Here is a 25,335-nt window from a genome sequence, read left to right on the forward strand (position 1 = left end):
AGTTTTCATATTTTTTTTTAATTAATTATTTTTCCTTCATTAAAAACCATAGAAATAAAGAAATATGCTGTATTCTCCAAGGTTGGACAAGATTAAATACTAATTTGGAACCATTTGGAACTTTGGATCCAAAGCTTTTCCAGCATGTACCTAGTCAGCTTCCACCAAGCTCTTGGCCAGCTTTCAGCATACTTCTTTCCTTTTATTTTATTTTTTCCCCTCTTTTTTGATATTGAAATTTTGTTTTCTCACAGGGCAATAAAGGTTTCTTAGAATATACAATAAGAGATAATACACTTGCACACTAAGACTGGAAAAATACACATTATCCATATAGGTCCAAGTGGGATTGAGTCACAGCGAACATATTTACCATAACTATTTCTGCCTCTGTTACAGTTAAAAAACATTAATTGTCAACGCAAATTAAAAGTTACAAACTAATGTTATTTCACTGTAAATACCTATCACAATATGCTGTCATTACATTCTATCTAGAGCATACATTTATAAGATCCACTTGAATAATAAATTTATTAAATAATTCAAGTCATTGAGTTTTACATGTTTATAAAAAAAATGCCATGCAACATTTGGAACTATCTAATATGTAGAATTTGCAATGTGACATTTTTAAAAAATTGGAAAGTGTGAATTAAGTGAATCAGCCTTAAACTATGAATAAATTCCTTTGCCGTCTCTAATCAATATTATCAATACAAAGATAAAAGACTTGTAATAACTAAAAGAAACAGTTTGCTAGACATTCTAGAAATAGGAGGAACAAAAATGAGCTGTCCTGGCACCAAATGCCATCCCTAAAATTCCAATCCTCTTAATTTGGTGGTAACTTTAATTTAGAATGTAAGTATGCAACCCAGCCCCAAAGATTAAAAGAAGAGATACACATTTTGAAGCCTAATTATTTTTCATATAAAATATTCTAGTATGTAAATATTAGTATGTAAATGTCTAAAGCATTAATAATTCTTTATTAACTTAGTTTTAAATCATATGTCTTCTCTGTTCACCAAATTCGGTCTAAGGGATTACAGTTTGGATCAGTGTCATAAATTGGAACCATGCTATTGCAATGAACTTGCTCTGTCTTTCCAAATAGGAGCAAGTCCATGAATTCATTTTATAGCAAACTTCTGAAGTGGTTGCTAATTGGAGACAACTTTTCTGCTAGTATTAGAATAAAATAAATAAATAAAAATTACTTTAGTAAAACACTGTAAGAAAAATTGAATGGCTGATATAATGCATTAGAGAACATAAAAATTGTTTAGCAGCAATATTCACTGTCCCATTTTTCCAATTTCAAATGGGAATTAGTAATCACACAAAGTTTTGTTATTTAAACATGAAGGAAAGAACTTTGAAAATGTAATATGGTATATGTGAGCAGAAGGACACTAACATATGGGAAATATAAATAACTTAAAACTGTTATACTCTAATTAAGGCTATCTAGCAAAGTTCCTCACACATTTGAAAGCTGAATAAACTCAGGCACTAGATATTATTGAAGCTCAAGAGTCCTCTGAAATTGGTAGTAAAATAAACATTTTGGTGGCTTAATAAAACTGTGCAGTAATTCTTTCAAAAGGCCCCAAAGAAGGAGGTGGTGGAGGAGGAAATTACTCGGAGGATAAATAATGTTGCCAATTAAGATACTTTAAATATAATATGCACAGGTGTGAAATGGTACTTTAAAAATCCTAATCAAATCAACTTGGAGATATCAGTTCAATCCAGTGATTAAAAAAAATACTTGTTTTAGTGCAAAAATCTAATTCAGTTCATAGAATCATTGTAGAGAATTTTATTCCCGAATCTCTGTTCTTTAAGTGCTACTGAAAAAAACAAAGGATTTTACTTATGTTCTGTCCATGAAACCATCTGAATTACAGCTGTGGGAAAAAGTGAGATATTCTTACAGTAGGTATTTTTTATTGGATGTTGATAGCCTCAGTCATAGTTCTATTTCTTTGTATTTCTATCATTAATCAAGACTGATTAATGTTTAGACCTCAATTTAATAACAAAAATGAATTATGGCAAAACTGCAAAGTATGTTAATACAAAAATAAGGTATCAAACATTTAAAAAGCAATTAACAAAATATTCACATATTTAAAACTAAGATCTGTATTAAATTGTTAAATAATAGTTAGAGCTACTTTCAAAGAAGGGAACAATTACTTTAGAGAATAAAAATTAAATCAGAATGTGTTTAATTTTAACACATAAAAGGTAACTTGTATTGCATATGTTTCCAACAATTTTCTTTCCCTTCTATAGCTATCCCTTTTTCTTTACAACTTCTCTCCTTAAAGCCTAACTTCTGTGAAATATTCAATAGGTATAAATGGGCTACGACCTCATACTGAAATTCACAGGAGTAAATAGGCCCTTTCCATGAAATCAATGGAATGAGTCCCCATTAAAAGTACTTGCTAGACATGTTTATCAAAATCATCCCAATACCCTTCATGACATTTTTGAGTACATGTCTAGAATACTAGATTGTTTCATTATTGGGTCAAATAAAGTACTCTCCAGCCAAAATTAATATTTTGTTTCCATTTAAATAGAAAATGTAGAGAATTAAGCTTTACCTGAGAATGAGCTTTGATCTGAGTTATTCGTTTTGAAGTCAATGTGGCTTATTACTAACATTCATTGGATTATATTGTTAAGGACATGCTAGACATTGAAATCATGTAGAAATCTGTTGTAAGGTCTTGCAGTTGTTAATATTAAATATAACATTTTCATTAAAAGTACATCGTTTTATCTTTACATCACAAATTTACCTAATTCTAGGAATAATTTATAGGAATAATAGAATTATTTAAAATTTAATTTTAAATAATTAAAAAAAAGTTCTCTATCATTTTAATAGTACTTATACAGAAATTTTCTATTAAAATAAGTAGCAGCCAAATGATAATCAGGAAAACATTTTTCCTTTGGGAAGAAAAGTATGAATAAATGTATTCTGAAGCAGAAAAATACTTTTGTTTATCTCTTTCCTTCCAAACATATGAACATTTTTAAAAAATTAATATTTATATATGTTTATGTTTATACATGTTAATACATTTGAAATATTACTTTGCAATCTTTAGAAGAATCAAAATCTACTCTCTGCATTAAAATGTATGGTAATTGGACATTCTTATGTGAAAGAAAATTATTTTTTAAACTTCTTTTTGTACAAAAACAGGAAATGATGGCTTACACAAAGATTTATATATTTCAGCTGCAATGATGTAATTTTCTTGTTATAATTACCTGATTCTTGTGCCTATCTGTCTTTCTGAGAAAAACATAAAAACGGCATATATTCTTATAAATATTGCATGGACTTTTTTTTTGCAAAAATTATTTTGCAGTTTCATGCTCTCATAAAATTACAGACTTTGTATTCTTTTTTTGGAGATAAAGAAACAACATAATTTTGATTGTTGTCTAAAGGTATATTTCTCCCTCAAACCTGACACTTTTATAAGATGCAAACTATACATGCTTTAGCATGTTCTTCTTGAAATTTTGTACATGGTAATCATTAAAAAGAACTCCCGGAGAAGCAATGGCTATAGAATTGAAATGTCACATTGGACTACATAGCATTGCTCCAGCTCAGACATGTATCAACATCTATCACTCAAGCACACCCTCAAACATGCTTTATTCCCTTTTCTGATTAGAGATTACAGTTGCTTGAATTGTCTTACAGAGTGTCATTGGTTTGAATGGCAGATGCCCAGCTAGACTGCTACCCTTCTTATTTTCATTTAGATATCAAACCAATATTGCTGAAAAGCTATTATGTCAGAAGCTATTTGTCCAGTTGTTGAAAACATAAAATACTTATATTCATGCATCCTCAGAAACAGGGATAATTTTCAGCTGAAATGAAAATACCTTTTAAGAAGCCATAAAAAGTATTCTTTATTTCCTTCCTCATTAAAATATGTAAGATTGATTTCTTAGATTACCCCAAATTATCTAAACCACTTTTCCAGAATGTGATAACAATATCTAAAAAAGAAGCATTATATCTATTCCTATTTAAAAAAAGATTCCTATAAAAAGGAGAAAAACCTCTTGAAAATACTTAAGAAAAGTTTACTATATCCACAGTTTCCTGACAGGTCATTTTCATGGCGTAATACAAAGAAAACATAACTCTTTGGTTACATATTTGTACATTTCAGTTGTTTACCAATTTCTTAACAAAATCGATACATGACTGGTCAATTCTAAAAAAAAAAAAAGCAGTTATATCTGTATCTCAAAGCAAAAGATAGTACTCAACAAACCATTTGCATGGAGAACAGTCTTGTTGCTGTCCCACTGATTTCTATGGGAATTTCAGCTAAAATCAATGAGGGCATGCTATTCCTCAGGCCAAACTCTTATCAGTTAGCAGGCACATACTCTCAAGCTGGGCAGAGAAAGCTTGTGCCCACTCTCCTTTCCCCAGAAGTTGGTTCTTCCAAATATGAAAGCTTTATCTGCTCTCTCTCCTCTTCTGACATCGAGGCAGAGGCAACTACAGCCACCAAACAAGAAATACCTAGGCAGACTTACCGAAGAGCTTGCTGGGAGTGTCCTCGTTGTCATTTGATTCCACAGGCTCAAGCAGGGACTTATCCAGCTCGTCGTCTGAAGCAGCTGCCTTGTCCTCACCTCTCAACTCTGCATTCATTTCACTCTGCACTGACAACAAGAGCTTACTGACTTGTCCAGTTATCATTGGATCCTAGGATGGGGGAAAAAGAGGGGGAAAAAAGTGGTAGCTTTGATGTGCGTATTCTGTCTTGTTCTCTCTCTCTCTCTCCCTCTCTCTCTCTCTCTTATCTCTTGCTGCTCCTGCTGTTATTGCTGGCTGCAGTCAAGTGAAGAGCTATTACAGATCCAATGAGTTTTCCATTACTCCCCACCCTATTAAAGCTCAACTAGCATGTGAAAGATTCCGGATGCTTTGGAGAAAAACTTCAGTGAAAGCTACATAGACAACACAGCTTTAATTGTGAGATGCACTTCTTCTGAATGTTTTTTTACACTTCACTCTTTAATGTAATGTGCTAAGAGGGAGGGAAATGCAATCACTATGGTCAAGCAGTGCAATAAAAAAATGTTATACAGAAATATCCTAGAACTCTTTCTCAAAAAATTCACTTCTATAACATTAATCCATATCAGAAGAAAAAAACACAATATAAATAACATTTTCAGAACATCCCACACCAACATTTAAAAAAATAAAATAGAAATCTTTCATTTTATCATATATAACAAAGCAAGAAGAAACATTCATGCATTAAGTTTTGCAGTTGATTAGGCTTCAAAAGTCTCTAATCACACACATAAGGAACAGATATATATAAATAAAACAAGTACATTCACATTCTTAAAAAAGAAAAAATCTTGCAATGTATACTTACTAAAGATTTGTAATCATTCTTGTTTAGGACATTATAATTCCACCAAGCCTACACACACACACACACACACACACACACACACACACACACACGGAGGGAGCGAGAGAGAGAGAGAGGAAAAGAGACAGAGAGAGAGAGACATACAGTGTTGCAATACATGTATGTTGTCTTTAGATATTTCTTGATTATCAGGATATATAGAATCTTCTCAGAAGAATAAGGAGAGGGGAGGAGCAATTTTAAGTTCCCTAACATCTATCATTGGTTTTGCAATTAAATCAACCTGGGTGGGCAAGTAACCATCTCATGCAATTTCCCAACTATTTATTCTTAAGTTCATGCCTAACTGGTTCTTATACACAGAACAGGTGACCAGCATGCAAGTAGGTTGGTTAGCATGTTTCATCTGCCCATTCGCATATTGGTCAGTGGTTGCCTATGAGTTTTTAATGTATTCATGTTTGAAAAATAAATTTGATATGACACATGATAATCTATGAAAATGTTAATCAATACAACTAGTTTAAGATGTCATCAAATGCACTTCTTTGGTCAATACTCATATTGCCAAAAACAATGTCACTGTCACTAGGGTTTAATTTGCACAGCCTTAAGTATTGGACTCTGTGCATCAATGCACTCTTCTTCAAATACTGTAGGTAAACACATTTTCTCCCTATTTAAAGCTAAAGCACTCAATGTGCATTTAGTTCAAGCCGAATCCTCCCTTTTGAATACGTTGATAGGTCCACTGGAGGGCAAAATTAATACTTAATTGAATCTCACAGTCATCAAAATAATCAATACTTTTTTATTATTTATTCTTTACAGTCTGTTGACTGTTTCAAATCTCAGAGGAAATGGGGTGGTAGGGAAGGATTCATGGCTTTGAAACACTGTCATTTAACAAGGTAATTTTCAGTGGGACATTAGGGGTTGTGAAACATATAATAAAACAAAAATGGTGGCTTATAATAGAAAGAAAGAAAAGAATTATATTTCTGCCATCTAACAAAACAGGATAAATAAAAAAGAAGCAAGTGCTGAGAGAGAGAAAAGGAGGAGGGAGGGAGGAGAGAGACTGGCTTTTGAAGGGTTTTATCATATCAAGAGCAGAGCTGAGCTTTCATAATGCTGACATTTCTCATCCTGACAATCCTAAACAAGTGGAAAGGATGAGATCGGAGATATCATCTTTCATCACATTCCCCAGCTTAAGAACCAACATGACAGCTCCTCTCCCCTTTACACTGTTAATTACTAAATAAAATACTACTCTCTGTCAGCATTAGATTATTGCAGATAGCAACCACTAACATTACTCCATGGTTGTTTTTCATATGATTATTGTTTGGGGGCTTGCTTGTTTGTTTTTCTTTTAACTCCAATGATATTTACTTTCAATTTTCCAGGAAATAAATTAATCTACTTTTGACTTAAAGTATTTAAAATGTAACTTGTTAAATTATAGGAAAATCTGCAATATTTCTGGTTGAAACGGCTAACTAATCCAGATGTATAAATTAGTTTGAATTTAGCAGATATTTTAAGGAAACTTGGATGAGTTTCTGGGCTTTTCTTAATTTTTAGTAATAGTATCTGCTACATTCAATATATATATAGCTTATTATTCAAATAATTTATATTTTAGCATTCCTCTATGAAAATTGACATTTGTGTTACTTTTGCCCTGTTTCTGTTTATTACCATCAAAGACCAGTATAAGCAATGAATAAATCACAAATAATTTAAGACAGGGATAAAGTATATTTATAGAATGAGCTAGCTGACATTTAATGAGTAAGATATAGGATACAGTCTATATTAGACCATAATATAAACACTAAAGTTATGCTAGTATAATTGCATTAAAAAATTGAGCAAAATATCTAAAACTATTAATATCAATGAAGTGATATTTGAAATATAGATAAATTATAATTACAAGGAATGTATTATGGGATTCTGGCCCAGGGTTTGATGAATCCTGTTCTGCTGAGCAAAACCTAGTTATATATGCTAACTTATAACTTATGTTAAGTTATATATTCTTATGTAATAAGAAGTATATGACCAACATCTCAGCATAAACTAAATCTAGATGAACAAGATATCAGCTATTCAGAGAAAGTATGAATCTAGTTTTGATACCTCCCAAAGACAGAATAATAAAATTGAAAGGAACCTTGGAGGTCTTCTATTCCAACTCCATACTCAAGCAGAAGACCCCATACTATTTCAGACAATGTCCAATCTTTTCTTAAAAACCTTCAATGATGGAGCACCCACAACTTCTGAGAGCAAGCCATTCCATTGATTAATTGTTCTAACTGTCAGGAAATTTCTCCTTATTACTAAGTTATTTCTTTGATTAGTTTCCATCCATTGCTTCTTGTTCTGCCTTAGGTGCTTTGGAGAATGGATTGGCTCCCTCTTCTTTATGGCAGCCTCTTAGATATTGAAAATCACTCATAATCCTTCTTTTCGTTAAACTGGACATATCCAATTCCTGTAATCATTCTTCACATATTTTAGCCTTTAGCCCCTAATCATTTTTGTTGCTCTTCTCTGCACTCTGCACTCTTCTAAAATCTTTTTATATTGTAGTGACCAAATCTGGATGCACTCTTCCAAGTTGCATACCAAGGCATTATTAAGTTGCACTAATACTAAAATTTCATGTCACCTTGATCTGTCCCTCTGTTTATCCTCCCTAGAACTGTGTTGGCTTTTTTGGCAGCTGGCGCACACTGCTGACTCATATTAAAGTGATTGTCCACTAGGATTCCAAGATCCCACTCACAGTTACTGTTATTGAGCCATGGTCTGTAGCTTCTACCTCTTTGGAACCATAGGGGCAAAGCCTTTCAGCCAATGGAACTGCAGAGGGGAGCACATGGCATCAGGCAAAACAGAAAGCTTTCTGATGATTGTTTCTAGCTATATAAAGATAGCTGACAGCAGTGATGATACATTTGCTTTGTACAGGTGACAGGAAGGTTGGGACTTTCTCTAGATCTGCTTGCCTCCCTGTATCCTTTATACTTTGCTTTAGGGTTTCACCTGATCATGTTCCATCTTAAGGACTGGAGGAAGGAAAGAGAATAGCCTATCTATAAAAGATTGAATTCAACAGCCTTGATCTATGTGGATTGAAATTTGTCCTGAAGGATTAATTATTAATAATCTTGAGGGAAAATGTTGAGCTTTTACCAAAGATTTATTGAAACTAGACACACTCTTGACTAGACACTCTTGACTAGACATGCCTGACTGGCTAAGACACTGAGCTTGTCGATCAGAAAGGTTGCCATTTCAGCAGTTCGAATCCCTAGAACAGATCTCCTGCATGAGCAAGAGGTTGGACTAGATGATCTCCAAGGTCCCTTCCAACTCTGTTACTGTTACTTCAACTTTTATTATAATTGTCTAATCATAGATATGAGTTGAAACACAGCATGGAATCTGGAAAATTGCTCTGCTAAATTTGGCCAGTAACCTTTCCAAATGAGTGAAACACAAAGCTGGCAATTAAGCAAACTCTCACAAAGAGCCTGAGCTACTGACTAAACTTGAAAGAGTTTAAATGAGGCTGGAACATAATTGTCCCCCTGTGGACTGGAAAAATCTAAGGATGGCATTGAGAGATTTTTGTCCATTAGCAGCAGCATATTCACAGTGCGCTTTACTTGAGTCAGTGGTATGCATGATTACGCCTAAAAACTTGAAGCTATACATTTTATTTATTTATTTATTTATTTATTTATTTGTCACAACATTATATACAGGAACCGTCATTTATGTTCCATGAACAGAGTTTCGGCCTTTCAGTAAAAGCCATAACCTTGGTTTATTTCCAGGTTATTCCTGTTGCAGTATTGGATCAAAGTTCTCAGAGCTCTTTTGAGGCCTATTGGTGTTCTGGAGAGAACTACAGCATTGTCAGCATAGGGCAACAGAGCAATATTGTGATACCTTAATTTAGGGGTATGGAACAGGGGAGAAATCCAGCAGGACAGGTTCTGGAGAACCAGTAGTGGAAATTTTGAGCAGTTCAGAGAACTGGCAAATAGTACCTCTTTCTGGCTCCAGAGTGGGGTGGGAATGGAGATTTTACAATGTCCTTCCCCCAGGACTGGGGAGGGAATGGGGATTTTGCAGTATCCTTCCACTGGAGTAGGGTAGGAATGGAGATTTTGCAATATCCTTTCCCTGCCACGCCCACCAAGCCATGACCACCAAGCCACACCATGCCACAGAACTGGTAGTAAAAAAAAATTGGATTTCAGCACTGGTATGGAAGTGTTGAGTGTTTAGACATCTCACCTTTTCACTGATACAAAAATTGAAAAGCATCCCTATTTTACCTCCTTTTGGATTGTAACTTACTTTGAGAGAAACTCTTGCATGTTGCACCTGACCTTAAGAGTACCATTGGTGTATGGGGTACAAAATAAATAGAGAAGTTTATGATGGATTAATGCAGCTCCCAGCTTCTCCAATAATTTGGCTGTGGCTTAAGAATCAAAAGTTGCCTTAAGATCTATGAAGACAGCATACAATGATACCATACTGTTGGTTGAATATCTGATCAATTGATCAATAAACCTTCATTAAAACCAGCCTGCTCTTCCACAATCAAATTTCCCTGATTCAGTCAGTACTTAAGTTTATTGTGGAGGTGCTTAACATAACGTTTGCTGGTTAAACAGGCTAATTGGCCTGAAGTTAGCAGGGTCATCTGTCTTGTGCTTCTTAAAGATTGGGACTATGGTTGCTAGGCCTCAGTTATCAGGGACAATTTTTATTTTATTTTACTTTTACTATCAACTTCTAATGTAGCTTAGACTGAAAAATAGCAAACCACATGAATGACTAGGAAATCTGAATCCAAATTTTCTTGGACCATGGAATGCACCTAAGCCCTAACTTCATTAACTTCAGATTTTTTCAGCAATTATTTCCGTCTCAGAACTGCCTATTATATGAATACTTCGGACACAAATTCATAGGGGCATCCCTGTACCTTGAAGGGATTAGAAAGACCTGTTCCAGTCAATCAGAAACTAAGATCACAAATCTAGTTTTCATGAATTGCAAATACTATGGTAATCAGTCACTATCTGGATAAGTGAGCAAAGGAATTTGGCATGTTAGGGTGAAACTAGGTTATAAGTAAAACCCATCACTTTACTATTTAATCCAGGGGTCCCCAACCCTTTGGCCGCAATCCACTACTGGACCACAACCCACAGAGTGATGGGCAAGCTTGCATGCATGAAGCTCTACTCGTGCATGGAGGGCACTTGAGAGGAGGGTGCTTGTGCTTGCGTACAAAGCTACACGCGAGTGGAAGATGTTCACACGCAAAGCTCCATTTGAGGGAATGGAACTGCACATGAGCACACAAGGGGAGCTTGTGAATATGTGCCCTCCACTCAAGCACCCTCCATGAGCATGAGTGGAGCTTCATGTGTGAGTATAAGCACCCTCCATTCACACACGAAGCTCCATTCACATGAGTAGGGGTGTGCGCACCAGCCGCTCACACTAATGGAACTGTGTGCACATCCACCTACCACTCACATGGTTTCCCTACACCGGGCCAGGGTGCCATGATGGAAAGACTGGGGGCCGCTGATTTAATCCACATATTCTTAATATAGAGAATAAAAAATAAATTGAGATCAAATTCTTTTAATAATTGATAGCTAGAAGAAAAAGAAAAAGACTCTTTTTCTAAAAATGGAGATATTGGAGGCCAAGGGTAGCATTTCTTGGCCTGGCAGTGATAGAACCAAAATAAAGCCCTCTCCTATATGCCAAATAAATGAGCCTCTAAAATTTAGGGCATCTTCAAAAAGGCCCATCCTGCAGATCTGTAGGGTGAAACAGATTCATAATATGACCCCTCATCATCTCTCAGCAATTGTCAGGACAAAAGACATTAAGGATTTTAAAGGTTAATACAATTTACTTAACTATGTTTGGTAAGTAGAAATGGTACAGTATATATGTCTTACCTTAAATCAGGGGTGTCAAACTCAAGGCCCGCGGGCCGGATTCAGCTCATGGGATGCTTAGATCTGGCCCATGGAATATTTCCCATTTGATCTGGAAATATCAAATGACCAGTCCATGGTGCCTTTGCTGACCAAAATGGGACAGTAGGGATGTGTGTGGCTCATTTTTGGCCTCCATGGCCTCCTGCAGCATTCTGCTGACTGAAAATAGGCTGTGGGGTGGCCTTGGGTGGCAGAGTGCTGCAGGAGGTCCATTTTTGGCCGGCAGAGTGCTACAGAAGGCCACGGAGGCAAAAAATGGGCTAGGGAGGGCAAGGCCCCCATGGCCCATTTTGGCCAGCAGAGGTCCATCCTTTGGTATTTCCAGGCCAGCCCTGCTGTCAGGAGACAGATTGCTGCAGGAGACAGAGGCACCCCAGGGCCTGTTTTGGTTGGCAGTGTCCTGGAGGTCATCCAGGCCAAAAGTGGGGTGCAGAGGATCACGTGAGGCACCCTCACACCCCATTTTTGCTGGGAGAGCGCTGCAGGGGGTAGCACCTTCTCCACTTTCTCTTTAGCAGCATCTGACAACTAGAACTAGATGCCCTCCAAGATCTGGATGGCTGTTGTTCAAAAGAGCCAAAAATATCTGGCTCTTCACCCAGGTCTTGGATGAGAGAGAGTGAGCCCCCTCATATCACTAAGTTTGTCATCTTTTATCTAATCTTTTAACTGTGATTGATTTAATTGTAAAAATTTTTATTGTTGTGAGCCAGCCAGGGTCATTGAGAATTTGGAGTTATATCAATTATTACTAATATTAACTCCTCCTGTAGAGCTGTGTCAGAGGTAATAACAAAGATTGATAGACTATTGGACAGACAGTTTTTAGAGACATCTGGAGAAATTGTCAATTAATTTATGCTCTGCTCCTTCCTATACAAATGGTATAGTAGAGGTATAGTAGGATGGTAGAGAATAGGCAGGCCTGGAGGAACTTTGTCCATGGGGTCGCAATGGGTCAGACACAACTTCACAATTAACAACAACCTATACAAAAGAGTCAAGCCTCATAGCAGCTGCAGCCTCTACACGTCTTTAATTGCTACATTATGGAATTGAGACTATTTGTGCCAGAAAGTAAATCTTCCTTTGTCTGGAATAGCTGTTTTGAATGCAAAGGGGAAAAAATGCATCTTGAGCCTGTGTCAAACGCCCACCATGCCCATGCCCACCATGGCCATAGTCACCCCCAGCCACACCCACCCCTGGCCCTCTGTGGTTAAACACAATTCTGATGCAGCCCTCAATGAAATCAAGTTTGACACCCCAACTTAAATGAATTCCTAAAATAAGTAGGACATAGAATAGGACCCCGTCAGGCAATTCTTGTCTGTAAGGTAGACTCAGAAGAAAATGAATAGATAATGAAAGATCACCTTCATGTTATTATTAAGAAAATTACATGGACATGTCCATGAAGTTACCAAGACTCAAGCTTGACTGAAAAACACTTATTCTAAGCACATAGCAATTAGTGAAGATCTCTCAATACAAACTTCTTATGAGCCCTCTATTACATTGAACAGCAGTTACCAGCTTACCTGGTATTTGCATTTTGCACTAATTGCAACTTCTGCACAAAGTATCCTTTAGAAAGTAAATTCCAATATTAGCAATATGTAACCAAGCCTTGAATAACTACTGCCAAAACAGAAATTGGCATAGCTGGCACGCTAACTGTAACTCTAAAAATCTGCTTCTCAACCAAGTGTCACCCAAATCCAGTGGCATTTGCTGATCAAGAAGTACCCACACCTGCAGACCATATCTTTAAAAAGTCCAAGCAAATCTGGAAAGGACTGAACTTCAATTCCTTAGATAACTTTCCTTTTATTCACCAAGATGTTTCTTTTTCTGGATTTAATTCCAGCTTGGTGTCTCTCATATCCAATAAATTTTCAAGTTCCATTCAAGGACAATAATTATTTCCTTAGAATTAGAAGTAAAACCGGATGTCATACTTTAATCCAAAGATTTGAATGTAGATTCTGAACAGCATCAAGGACAGATGAAAAGCCATATTATATAATAGATTATTGGTTGAACTGTCAAACAGTAGTTCCCAGAAGAAAACAAAACTGTTGTAAAACTCTCCCTGTCATCTAACTCAGACGGGTACCATTAACATACTATTAAGAGTAGTCTTTTATTAAACAATAACAAAGCTTTTCTTTTTTAAAGGAAGTATCTGTAATCATTAAGAGATTCATTGGATGAACTAGTACTAAGCTTTTGAACTAGAACTAAATTTCACTACTTTAATTGAGCATTATCAGAATCTAAGTGAAAAAGATATTCACTTCATGCTCAAGCACATGGAGAAAACAAAATCCCAAATTTAAGAATCTTTCCTAAGGTACTCTTTCTTCTTTCAGCAACAGTCTATAGAACGTTGCCTCTTCACTCACTTTCATGGCACCTGATGACTTTTATTCTGGTATTTCTCTGGTATAAAACCGCTGATGTTTGGGTTTTTTTTTAAAAAAAAACTTTCTCTTGAACCAATCTCTATCAATCAACCATATTCTCCTTCAGTAGATCTTATGCCAGGATCTGGTGTCTCCAACATTTTTCTTTTTCCAAATATCCCCTTGATAGTTTTGCTGAACAATTTATTTCATCATAGTTTTGTAACTATGAATTATCATTTGTCACTTACTGTCTAGAGAAATTTGTTTATAATTCTTTTAAACTTATATTAATAGAATAGAATAGAATAGAATAGAATAGAATAGAATTTTTTATTGGCCAAGTGTGATTAGACACTCAAGGAATTTGTCTTGGTGCATATGCTCTCAGTGTACATAAAAGAAAAGATATGTTCATCAAGTTACGACATTTACAACACAAATGATGGTCAATATATCAATATAAATCATAAGGATTGCCAGCAACAAAGTTACAGTCATACAGTCATAAGTGGAAAGAGATTGGTGATGGGAACGACGAGAAGATTAATAGTAGTGCAGATTTAGTAATAGTTTGACAGTGTTGAGGGAATTATTTGTTTAGCAGAGTGATGGCCTTCGGGAAAAAATTGTTCTTGTGTCTAGTTGTTCTGGTGTGCAGTGCTCTATAGCGTCGTTTTGAGGGTAGGAGTTGAAACAGTTTATGTCCTGGATGTGAAGATATATCCAAATTAAAAAAAAAGTATTTGTCGTGATTTTTGGAGTGTATATGGAATTTTGCACAGGCATATTTTCTTAATCGGACTGGACTGGCCTGATTTTAAATCTTAAATTTTAATTGTGGGTTTTAAATTTTTGTAATTTTTATGGGGTGTAATGGTATTTTAAATTTTCTGGCATCTTGAATCAGTTTTTTAAGGGTTGTTTTAATTGGTTGTTTGTTTCTGTTTGTATTTTATTGGCCTGTTCACCGCCCGAGTCCTTCGGGAGAAGGGCGGTATACAAATTAAAATATTATTATTATTATTATTATTATTATTATTATTATTATTATTATTATTATTATTATTATTATTATTATTATTATTATCAAACCACTGAAGAGCAACTCCCTCACTGATCCTAAACAAATATTTAAAACAACTTCAGATATTCAAAGACACATTAAGAACACAAGTTGAACAAAAATAAATCATAATTCCTATAGAAGAGGCTATGCTAGAGCAGTGATTCAATGTACTGCAACTAATATAATGTTGAACAACGTAACTATTTATGTAACTGACTAGGGTTCCAGGCTTTTTCTACCTTGATTTGATACGGCAATGAATCAGTTCAATAGCAAATAACCTCATGTTCAACTTTTGGCCAATACAGATCCCTAACTCTGTCTTTTGAGGTTCAAACTCTCTTAAGTACCATTCCATTCATGGATGATGGTAGCTGCTTCTTTTTAAGAACTGTCTGGGTATTAATAAACAAACTAATGTATTTCTCCATGTTGCAATAGCAGCAGCAGCAACAACAACAACAACAACAACAACAACAACAGAGTTGGAACGGACCTTGGAGGTCTTCTAGTCCAACCCCCTGCCCAGGCAGGAAACCCTACACCATTTCAGACAAATAGCTATCCAACATTTTCTTAAAAATTTCCAGTGTTGGAACATTTGCAACTTCGGCAGGCAAGTTGTTCCACTGATTAATTGTTCTGTCAGGAAATTTCTCCTTAATTCTAAGTTGCATCTCTCCTTGATTAGTTTCCACCTATTGCTTCTTGTTCTACCCTCAGGTGCTTTGGAGAATAGTTTGAATATGAATGAATGAATATTTTAATTTGTATACCGCCCTTCTCCCGAAGGACTCAGGGCGGTGAACAGGCAGATAAAATACAACAGATACACACAATAGTTAAAAACATCCCTTAAAAACTAATTTAAATTTGCCCAAATGTTAAAATAACACACTCCCCCATAAAATTACAAAACTTTAAAAACCCATCAAATTCAATTAAAATTCAAAGGTAAAAATCAAGCTAGTCCAGCCATACGAAATAAATAAGTTTTAAGTTCACGGCGAAAGGTCCTAACGTCAGGTAATTGTCGAAGTCCGAGGGGAAGTTCGTTCCACAGGGTCGGAGCTCCCACAGAGAAGGCCCTCCCCCTGGAGGCTGCCAGTCGACACTGTTTGACTCCCTCTTTGCGGCCAGTTTGACTCCCTCTTCTTTGTGGCAACCCCTGAGATATTGGAACACTGTTATCGTGTCTCCCCTAGTCCTTCTTTTCATTAAACTAGGCATACTGAGTTCTTTCAACCGTTCTTCATATGTTTTAGCCTCCAGTCCCCTAATCATCTTTGTTGCTCTTCTTTGCACTCTTTCTAGAGTCTCAACATCTTTTTTACATCGTGGCGACCAAAACTGAATGCAATATTCCAAGTGTGGCTTTACCAAGGCATTATAAAGTGGTATTAACACTTCACGTGATCTTGATTCTATCCCTCTGTTTATGCAGCCCAGAACTGTGTTGGCTTTTTTGGCAGCTGCTGCACACTGCTGGCTCATATCTAAATGGTTGTCCACTAGGCCTCCAAGATCCCTCTCACAGTTACTACTATTGAGCAAGGTACCACATATCCGGTACCTGTGGCATTTTGTTTATTTGGCCTAAATGTAGAACCTTACTTTTTTCACTGTTGAATTTCATTTTGTTAGATAGCGCCCAATGTTCAAGTCTGTCAAGATCTTTCTGTATCTTGAGCCTATCTTCTGGAGTGTTGGCTATTCCTGCCAGCTTGGTGTCATCTGCAAATTTGATGAGTTCCCCATCTATCCCCTCATCCAAGTCATTGATGAAGACGTTGAAGAGTACTGGGCCTAAAATAGAGCCTTGGGGTACTCCATGCATACTTCCCTCCATGTGGATGTAGTTCCGTTGTGGATTATTAATTAATTGATAATATGATATATGATATAATTAATTGGGGTGTATGGGGTGTTCAGGAAGGGTAGCACCTCTGGTGTAGGGGCTTGTGATGTCATTTCAAGGCAGCTTACCCACCTTTGGTTCCCACCTGTCACTCAGCTTTCACCTGTGGCTCCTAGTAGCTTTAGCATACTCAGTGGCCACACCCCAGGCAACAGCTTTGATAGGCTGGCCAAACCAGGTTGAGGGTAGCCGTCGGGTCATAGATCTTCGGTGAGATAGGGATTTGTCTATCTTAACCATATGAAGACAGACTCCAGTGAATTGAGCGGGTGAGACCTATCAGAATAAGACAACGGTCATGAAGACGGTCTCTGCAAGTCACAACAAGAGTTGTTGTGACAAGAATACAACAAAGACCTAAAGACACCATGGTCGACCACTATGCCCAGCCCATCTCCAACTGTCTTGACTCTTGTCCTGCCATTGGAGCAAATGGAATCTGGGAAGGGAGAGCACCTCTCCCTCTCTTTAATCCAAGTCACGCGCAAGCCTTGATATCCCACAACTCCTGTAAACCTTCAAAGTCCTGTGATGATGGGCAAGCAATGAAGCAGCAGGTGTAGATACACTGGGAGCTGTAGCCACGGACCTGCACACAGGCGGTTCAGGTCTAATGGGTCATCTTCTTGCTGACTGAAGCAACAGCTGGATTTGGCATCTACCTGAGTGACTGAGCAGCCTTCTTTAGGACTGCACTGCTCACCTCCGTAGTAAGAGGAAGGGGCTAGAAAAGATGCAATGTTTGCTTCACAGAATCCTGGCCAGCTTACTGCGGCTGGAGGGGGATCCCATTTCATGCAGTCCAACAACAATGCTTCAAACAAAATGCAAGGTGACACTACTCATTATTGGCACATGGAACATATAGTATGCACACTTCAAGACAACCCCTCAGCAAATAAACCAGAAAGAAGAACAGCCCTGGTTACCAGAGAGCTCACAAGATTTAACATTGATATTGCAGCCCTGTGTGTAATTAACGAAGCCAACGAAGGCCAGCTCACAGAAACAGGAGGTGGTTACACATTTTTTTGGTGTGGATACAGAAATGATGAATATCATGAACCTGGAGTTGGTTTTGGTTAAGAACCATCTCGTCTGCCAACTTGCCAGTTTTCCAAAGGGCATGAAAGACTGATTCATGACACTGCATCTCCCACTACTGAGAGGAAAGTGAGCCACATTTATCAGTGCCTACACACCTACAATGACAAATCCATATAAAGTGAAGGACAAGTTCTATGAAGATCTTGATGCCCTACTCTCATCCATGAAGCCCACTGATAGGCCGATTCTATTTGGCGATTTCAGCGCGAGAGTAGGATCTGATCACTCTGCCTGGGATGGTGTCACTGGAAAAAATGGAATCAACAAATGTAGCAGCAATGGACTATTACTACTGAAGACATGTGAGGCTCATGATCTGATTATCACCAATACCATATTCCATCTGCCCACTCACAAAAAGATGTCTTGGATGCACCCACGCTCCAAACACTGGCATCTTATTCACCATCATGCAGAGGAAAGACAGACAGGATGTAAGGGTGACCAAGGCCATGCTGAGTGCTGACTGTTGGACTGACCACAGATGCATCATCTCTAAATTAAGCTTTCACATTAAGCCAAAGAGACATCTGCAGGGAAACAAAACTGTGATGAAAAAGATCAACATCAATAAACTGAGGAACCCCAACATAGCAGCTTCACTAGCAGAAGATCTTGACAACCAATTCTCAGAGCTGCAATTAGAGGGAAATGCTGAGAAGGACTGGGAATGCTTACAGGATATTGTGCACTAAAGATTCTTGGACTCTCACACAGGAAACAGCAGGACTGGTTTGATGAAAATGATGAAGTAGTCAAAACCTTACTTGATGAAAAGCACTGTCTTCACCATGTTCACCAGAACAATCCATCATCAACAGCTAAGAAAAATGCCTTTAACAATACTTGCAGGACCATACAAAACAAGCTTTGCAAGATCCAAGAATCTTGGTTGAGTGCCAAAGCAGATGAAATACAGAGGTTTGCCGATAAAAATGATGCTAAATAGTTCTACCAAGCCCTCAGATCCTTGTACAGACCTCAGACCTCAAGAAATTTCCTATTACTGGGCTCAGATGGTGTAACTCTCATTATTGAGAAGATTCTGATTCTACAGCATTGGGTTGAGCATTTCCAATCCATGCTGAACCACCCTTCTTCCATCAATAACAAGGCAATTGTCAGAATGCCTCAGGCAGATATTAACTACAACCAGGATGTCCCCCATCAAAGACTGAAACTTTATAGGCCATCAGCCAGTTGTCCAGTGGCAAGGCTCCAGGAGCTGATGCAATCCCAGTGGAAGAATAGAATAGAATAGAATAGAATAGAATAGAATAGAATAGAATAGAATAGAATTTTTATTGGCCAAGTGTGATTGGACACACAAGGAATTTGTTTTGGTGCATATGCTCTCAGTGTACATAAAAGAAAAGAAAAGAAAAAACCTTCATCAAAGGTACAACATTTACAACACAATTGATGGTCATAGGTTGCAATTTAACCCTAGCAACAAAAAGTTACAGTCATACAGTCATAAGTGGAAAGAGATTGGTGATGAAAACGATGAGAAGATTAATAGTAGTGTAGATTTAGTAAATAGTTTGACATTGTTGAGGGAATTATTTGTTTAGCAGAGTGATGGCCTTCGGGAAAAAACTGTTCTTGTGTCTAGTTGTTCTGGTGTGCAATGCTCTATAGCGTCATTTTGATGGTAGGAGTTGAAACAGTTTATGTCCAGGATGTGAGAGATCTGTAAATATTTTCACGGCCCTCTTCTTGATTCGTGCAGTATACAGGTCTTCAATGGAAGGCAGGCTGGTAGCAATTATTTTTTCTGCAGTTCTAGTCTGGAGGGCTCGGGATGGGGCTGTTCCTCTGTCCTGGTCCTATTAGACCTCTCAGCGGCTTTTGATACCATCAACCATGGCTGCGACGATTGGAGAGACGGGAGTGTTTCTTTCGGTGGTTCTCCTCCTATCTCTCTGACCGGTCACAGACGGTGTTGGCAGGGGAGCAGAGGTCAACTGCGAGGCACCTCACATGTGGGGTGCCGCAGGGGTCGGTTCTCTCGCCTCTCCTGTTCAACATCTATGTGAAGCCGCTGGGGGAGATCATCCGTGGTTTTGGGGTGCAGTATCACCAGTACACTGATGACACTCAGCTGTACATTTCCACCCCTGACCACCTCAATGAGGCCGTCAAAGTGATGTCCCGGTGTCTGGAGGCCGTACGGATCTGGATGGGGAGGAACGGGCTCCGACTCAATCCCTCCAAGACTGAGTGGCTGTGGATACCAGCGTCCTGGTACAGTCAGATGGTTCCATCACTGACTGTGGGAGCCGAGTCATTGGCCCCTATGGAGAGGGTTCGCAACTTGGGTGTTCTCCTGGACACTCGACTGTCGTTAGAAGAACATTTGATGGCCGTCGCCAGGGGACCCTTTTATCAGGTGCTCCTGATTCACCAGTTGCACCCCTTCCTAGACCGGGATGCCTTGTGCACGGTCACTCATGCCCTCGTCACTTCCCGCCTGGACTACTGTAACACTCTCTACATAGGGCTCCCCTTGAAGGGCACCCGGAGGCTCCAACTGGTCCAGAATAAGGCTGCACAGGTGATAGAGGGAGCCACCCGTGGCTCCCATATAACACCTCTCCTGTACAAGCTGCATTGGTTGCTGGTGGTCTTCCGGGTGCAATTCAAGGTGTTGGTAACCACCTTTAAAGCTTAGGACCATGGCTCCATGGCTTAGGACCGGATTATTTACGGGACCACCTGCTGCCACCAATAGCCTCCCATCAACCTGTGCGCTCCCACAGGGAGGGTCTCCTCAGGGTACCGTCAGCCAAACAATGTCGGCTGGCGACCCCCAGGGGGAGAGCCTTCTCTGTGGGGGCACCTATCCTCTGGAATGAGCTTCCTCTGGGGTTACAATCACTCCCCGACCTCCAGATCTTCCGACGCGAGCTCAAGACCCTTTTATTTCATCACGCAGGGCTGGCCTAATGTGTTATGGTTTTTAATTGGGGTTTTACTACTGTTTTTTAATAATTTTAATGTTTAGCCAAATTTGAATTAGATTTTTATAGTGTTTTTTAATCTATTTATGTATATTGTTTTATGTTGGCTGTAAACCGCCCTGAGTCCTTCGGGAGAAGGGCGGTATAGAAATTTAATAAACTAAACTAAACTAAACTAAACTAAACTAAACTAAACTAAACTAAACTAAACTAAACTAAACTAAACTAAACTAAACTAATTATCCTCTGAAGTCTGTGTCTTTCTTGTTGGGTTGCAAAGCCAAACCAGACAGTTATAGAGGTGCAAATGACAGACTCAATAATTCCTCTGTAGAGCTGGATCAGTAGCTCCTTGGGCAGTTTGAGTTTTCAGAGTTGGCACAGAAAGAACATCCTTTGTTGTGCTTTTTTGATGACGTTTTTGATTTAGCTGTCCATTTTAGATCTTGCGATATGGTAGAACCTAGAAATTTGAAGGTTTTTACTGTTGATACTGTGTTGTCTAGTATTGTGAGATGTGGAAGTATGGAAGGGTTTCTCCTAAAGTCTACCACCATTTCTATGGTTTTGAGTGTGTTTTGAGAGTTTTGAGTATACAAGGATGGTGGTGCAGTGCTTGTTGATAAATTCACTCAGCTGTTCCAGTCCTTCTGGAATCAAGGATACATTCCTCAGGAACTGAAAGACATCATACAGCTCTACAAGTAGAAAGGGAATCGGCAAGTCTGCAATAATCACAGAGGAATATCACTGCTCTCCTTCGCAGGCAAGATCCTTGCATGAGTGTTGCTGAACCGCCTGATTGACCACCTAGAACAGGGTTTATTATCCAAGACACAGTGCAGTTTCTGCAAAGAGTGTGGCATTGTGGACACGAGCTTTATAGCTCGACAGTTCCAAGACACAGGTCAAGAACAGAATCATGAATTGTACACCACCTTCGTGGATCTCACCAAGGCTTTTGACACTGTCAGTTGCGAAGGTCTGTGGTGCATCATGTTTATTTTTTATTTTATTTTATTTATCTTTTTTAGTTATCTGCATTAGTTATGTCATGGCATCCTGTAAATTAATCATTTGTGCATCTACTTGCTGTTGGTGTTGAAATAATATAGCTGCCAGATGTTCAGTGATTAGTGGTGTTTCCTATTTGATTTACCTAGGAGTGCTGATATCAATCAGTACGCTACTCTCTCCCAAACAGAGGGATGAAGGAATACTTTCCGGTTTAAATAGAACAGGATAGGATAGGATAGGATAGGATAGGATAGGATAGGATAGGATAGGATAGGATAGGATAGGATAGGATAGGATAGGATAGGATAGAATAGAATTTTGGCCAAGTGTGATTGGATACACAAAGAATTTGTCTTGTTGCATATGCTCTCAGTGTACATAAAAGAAAATATACCTTCATCAAGGTACAACACTTAATGATAGTCATAGGCTACAAATAAGCAATCAGGAAACAATCAATATCAGTATAGATCATAAGGATACAAGCAATAAAGTTACAGTCATAAGTGGAAAGAGATGGGTGATGGGAACGGTGAGAAGATTAATAGTAGTGCAGATTTAGTAAATAGTTTGACAGTGTTGAGGGAATTATTTGTTTAGCAGAGTAATGGCCTTCAGGAAAAAACTGTTCTTGTGTCTAGTTGTTCTGGTGTGCAGTGCTCTATAGCGTCATTTTGAGGGTAGGAGTTGAAACAGTTTATGTCCAGGATGTGAGGGATCTGTAAATATTTTCACAGCCCTCTTTTTGATTCCTGCAATATAGGTTCTCAATGGAAGGCAGGTTGGTAGCAATTATTTTTTCTGCAGTTCTAATTATCCTCTGAAGTCTGTGTCTGTCTTGTTGGGTTGCAGAACCAAACCAGACAGTTATAGAGGTGCAGATGACAGACTCAATAATTCCTCTGTAGAACTGGATCAGTAGCTCCTTGGGCAGTTTGAGCTTTCAGAGTTGGCACAAAAAGAAAATTCTTTGTTGTGCTTTTTTGATGACGTTTTTGATGTTAGCTGTCCATTTTAGATCTTGCAATATGGTAGAACCTAGAAATTTGAAGGTTTTTACTGTTGATACTGTGTTGTCTAGTATCATGAGAGGTGGAAGAATGGAAGGGTTTCTCCTAAAGTCTATCACCATTTCTACGATTTTGAGTGTGTTCAGTTCCAGATTGTTCCGGTCGCACCACGAGGCTAGTCTTTCAACCTCCCATCTGTATGCAGATTCCTCATTGTCTCGAATGAAACTGATCACTGTTGTGTCATCTGAGACTTCAGTAGTTTAACAGATGGATCATTAGAGATGCAGTCATTGGTATACAGAGTGTTGTGACCCAAGTTCCTGGACCCGGACTCCTGGACTCGGATGATTCAGAAAGTGAGGGAGAAGACCTGGCCAGCCCTGCTTCTCGTGAGCCCTTTCCCTCCCTGGCACCCACTCAAAGGAAGGAGGAGGGGCCGGCAAAGCCTGATTCCATGGAGCCTCCTTCTGATTTGGCAACGCCCCAAGAACAGTTTTGGAGTGATGCAAGATTACGAAGACGTGATCGGCGTGCGCAGCAGCGGAAGAGTTGGGACAAAGCCAAGTCATAATTGTCATGCAGTGACATCTGCAGAGACTATAAATCTCTGGCGGAGGCGGGACTTCCTGGTTTTTTGTCTTGGACAAAGTAATGAATTTGCGCGGGCAATCTGTATCAACGGAGGGAAGAATATATTCGTGAGTAATTCTGGCCTTATCTGTAATTTCCTTGTTATCTCCAGAAACTTGGCAGGCCCGTGGGTAGACGTAGCCAGGACATTTATATATATGTAAATAAATCAGAAAAGAGGCCTCTGACTGACTCTTTGCTGGGAGTATTGGGGGAAGGGAAACAGAACACAGAGAGAAGAGAAGTGGGGAGAGCACACAGCCTTGTGGGGCCTCTGTGATAATTGTACAGGTATCTGATGTGATTCTGCTTAGCTTCACCTGCTGCTTCCTGTTTGTTAGGAAGCTTGTGATCCACTTACAAGTCTGTTCAGGTACCTGTAGCTGGTTTAGCTTAGTTATAAGAATGTCTGGAATGATGGTATTGAATGCTGTACTAAAGTCTATAAAGACGACCTTTGCATAAGTCTTTGGAGATTCGAGATATTGTAGGATGTAGTGCAGAGCCATATTAACAGCATCATCTGCTTGGTATGCAAATTGCAAGGGGTCTAACAGCGGATCTGTGATAGTTTTCAAGTGGGACAGCACTAGCCTTTCAAAGGTTTTCATGATTACAGATGTTACAGCAATATTCAGTTCCATGATGGTGGGCTTCTTCGGCATTGGGATGATAGTACAACGTTTGAAGCAAAAAGGAACGGAGCACATCTCTAGTGATTTATTGAAGATATGGGTGAAGATGGGGGCCAATTGGTCAGCACAGACTTTTAAACAAGAAGGAGTTATCTTGTCTGGGCCTGGAGCTTTTCCTGGCTTTTGTCTGTGAAATAGGTCTTGCACTTCCTTTTCTGTGATCACTTGGAGTTGTGACCCAATGGGATGGGGTCAGTTGTAGGAGGCATGGCTGTTGTTGGTGTGTCTGAGATGGGGGTTGTGGAGATAGGTGGCAGACACGTTCAGGTCATCTGCCAGTTGTTGATTTCCTTCAGCCTGGGAAGAAGGTTTGCTGTAACCAGTGATATTTTTAAGAGTTTTCCACATGTTTACTGGTTCATTTGTTGAGAATTGATTCCTTAGCTTTTCAGTGTAGCTTCTTTTTGCTGCTCTGATCTCCCTTGTTAATACATTTCTGGCCTGATTGTACAGCATTTTATCACCTTTTCTATAGACTTCCTCTTTGGAACGACGTAGTTGCTTAAGTTTAGGTGTGAACCAAGGTTTGTCGTTACTGTATATTCGCAAATTCCTTGTAGGTACACATAGATCTTCACAGAAGACATATGATGTTACAGTATCTGTGAGTTCATCCAGGTCTGCAGAGGTATCTTCAAAAATATTCCAATCAGTGAAGTCAAAGCAAGCCTGCAGCTTTAATTTTGCCTCCTCAGTCCAGGTCTTCATTGATTTAATTGTTGATTTTGTGGTTTTAAGTCTTTGCCTGTAAGCAGGTACAAGGTGAATCATGCAATGATCAGAGTGTCCTACAGCTGCTCGTGGTAAAGACCGATAAGCATCTTTTAGTGTTATGTAGCAATAGTCTAAAGTATTCTTGCTTCTAGTGGGACAATTGACACGCTGAAAGTATTTTGGTAGCTCTTTCCTAAGTTTGCCTTGTTTAGAGCTCCCAAAATAATGGCCAGTGAATCAGGAATTTGGCTTCAGCCTCCATAATTTGGTCAGC

General features: G+C 38.5%; 1 protein-coding gene across 2 annotated transcripts in view; it reads right to left on the minus strand.

The window, feature by feature from the left end:
• The window catches only part of POU6F2 (POU class 6 homeobox 2), a 326,504-nt gene extending 321,733 nt beyond the window's left edge, over nt 1-4,771 (minus strand). For both annotated transcript variants that reach the window (XM_058183262.1, XM_058183261.1), the window contains exon 1: nt 4,606-4,771. In XM_058183262.1, coding sequence (XP_058039245.1) covers nt 4,606-4,771 — 166 coding nt within the window. The remainder of the gene's footprint in view (nt 1-4,605) is intronic.
• Between the last annotated feature and the right edge of the window lie 20,564 nt (nt 4,772-25,335).

Source organism: Ahaetulla prasina, chromosome 4 (assembly GCF_028640845.1).
Source record: "Ahaetulla prasina isolate Xishuangbanna chromosome 4, ASM2864084v1, whole genome shotgun sequence".
Lineage (NCBI taxonomy): Eukaryota > Metazoa > Chordata > Lepidosauria > Squamata > Colubridae > Ahaetulla > Ahaetulla prasina.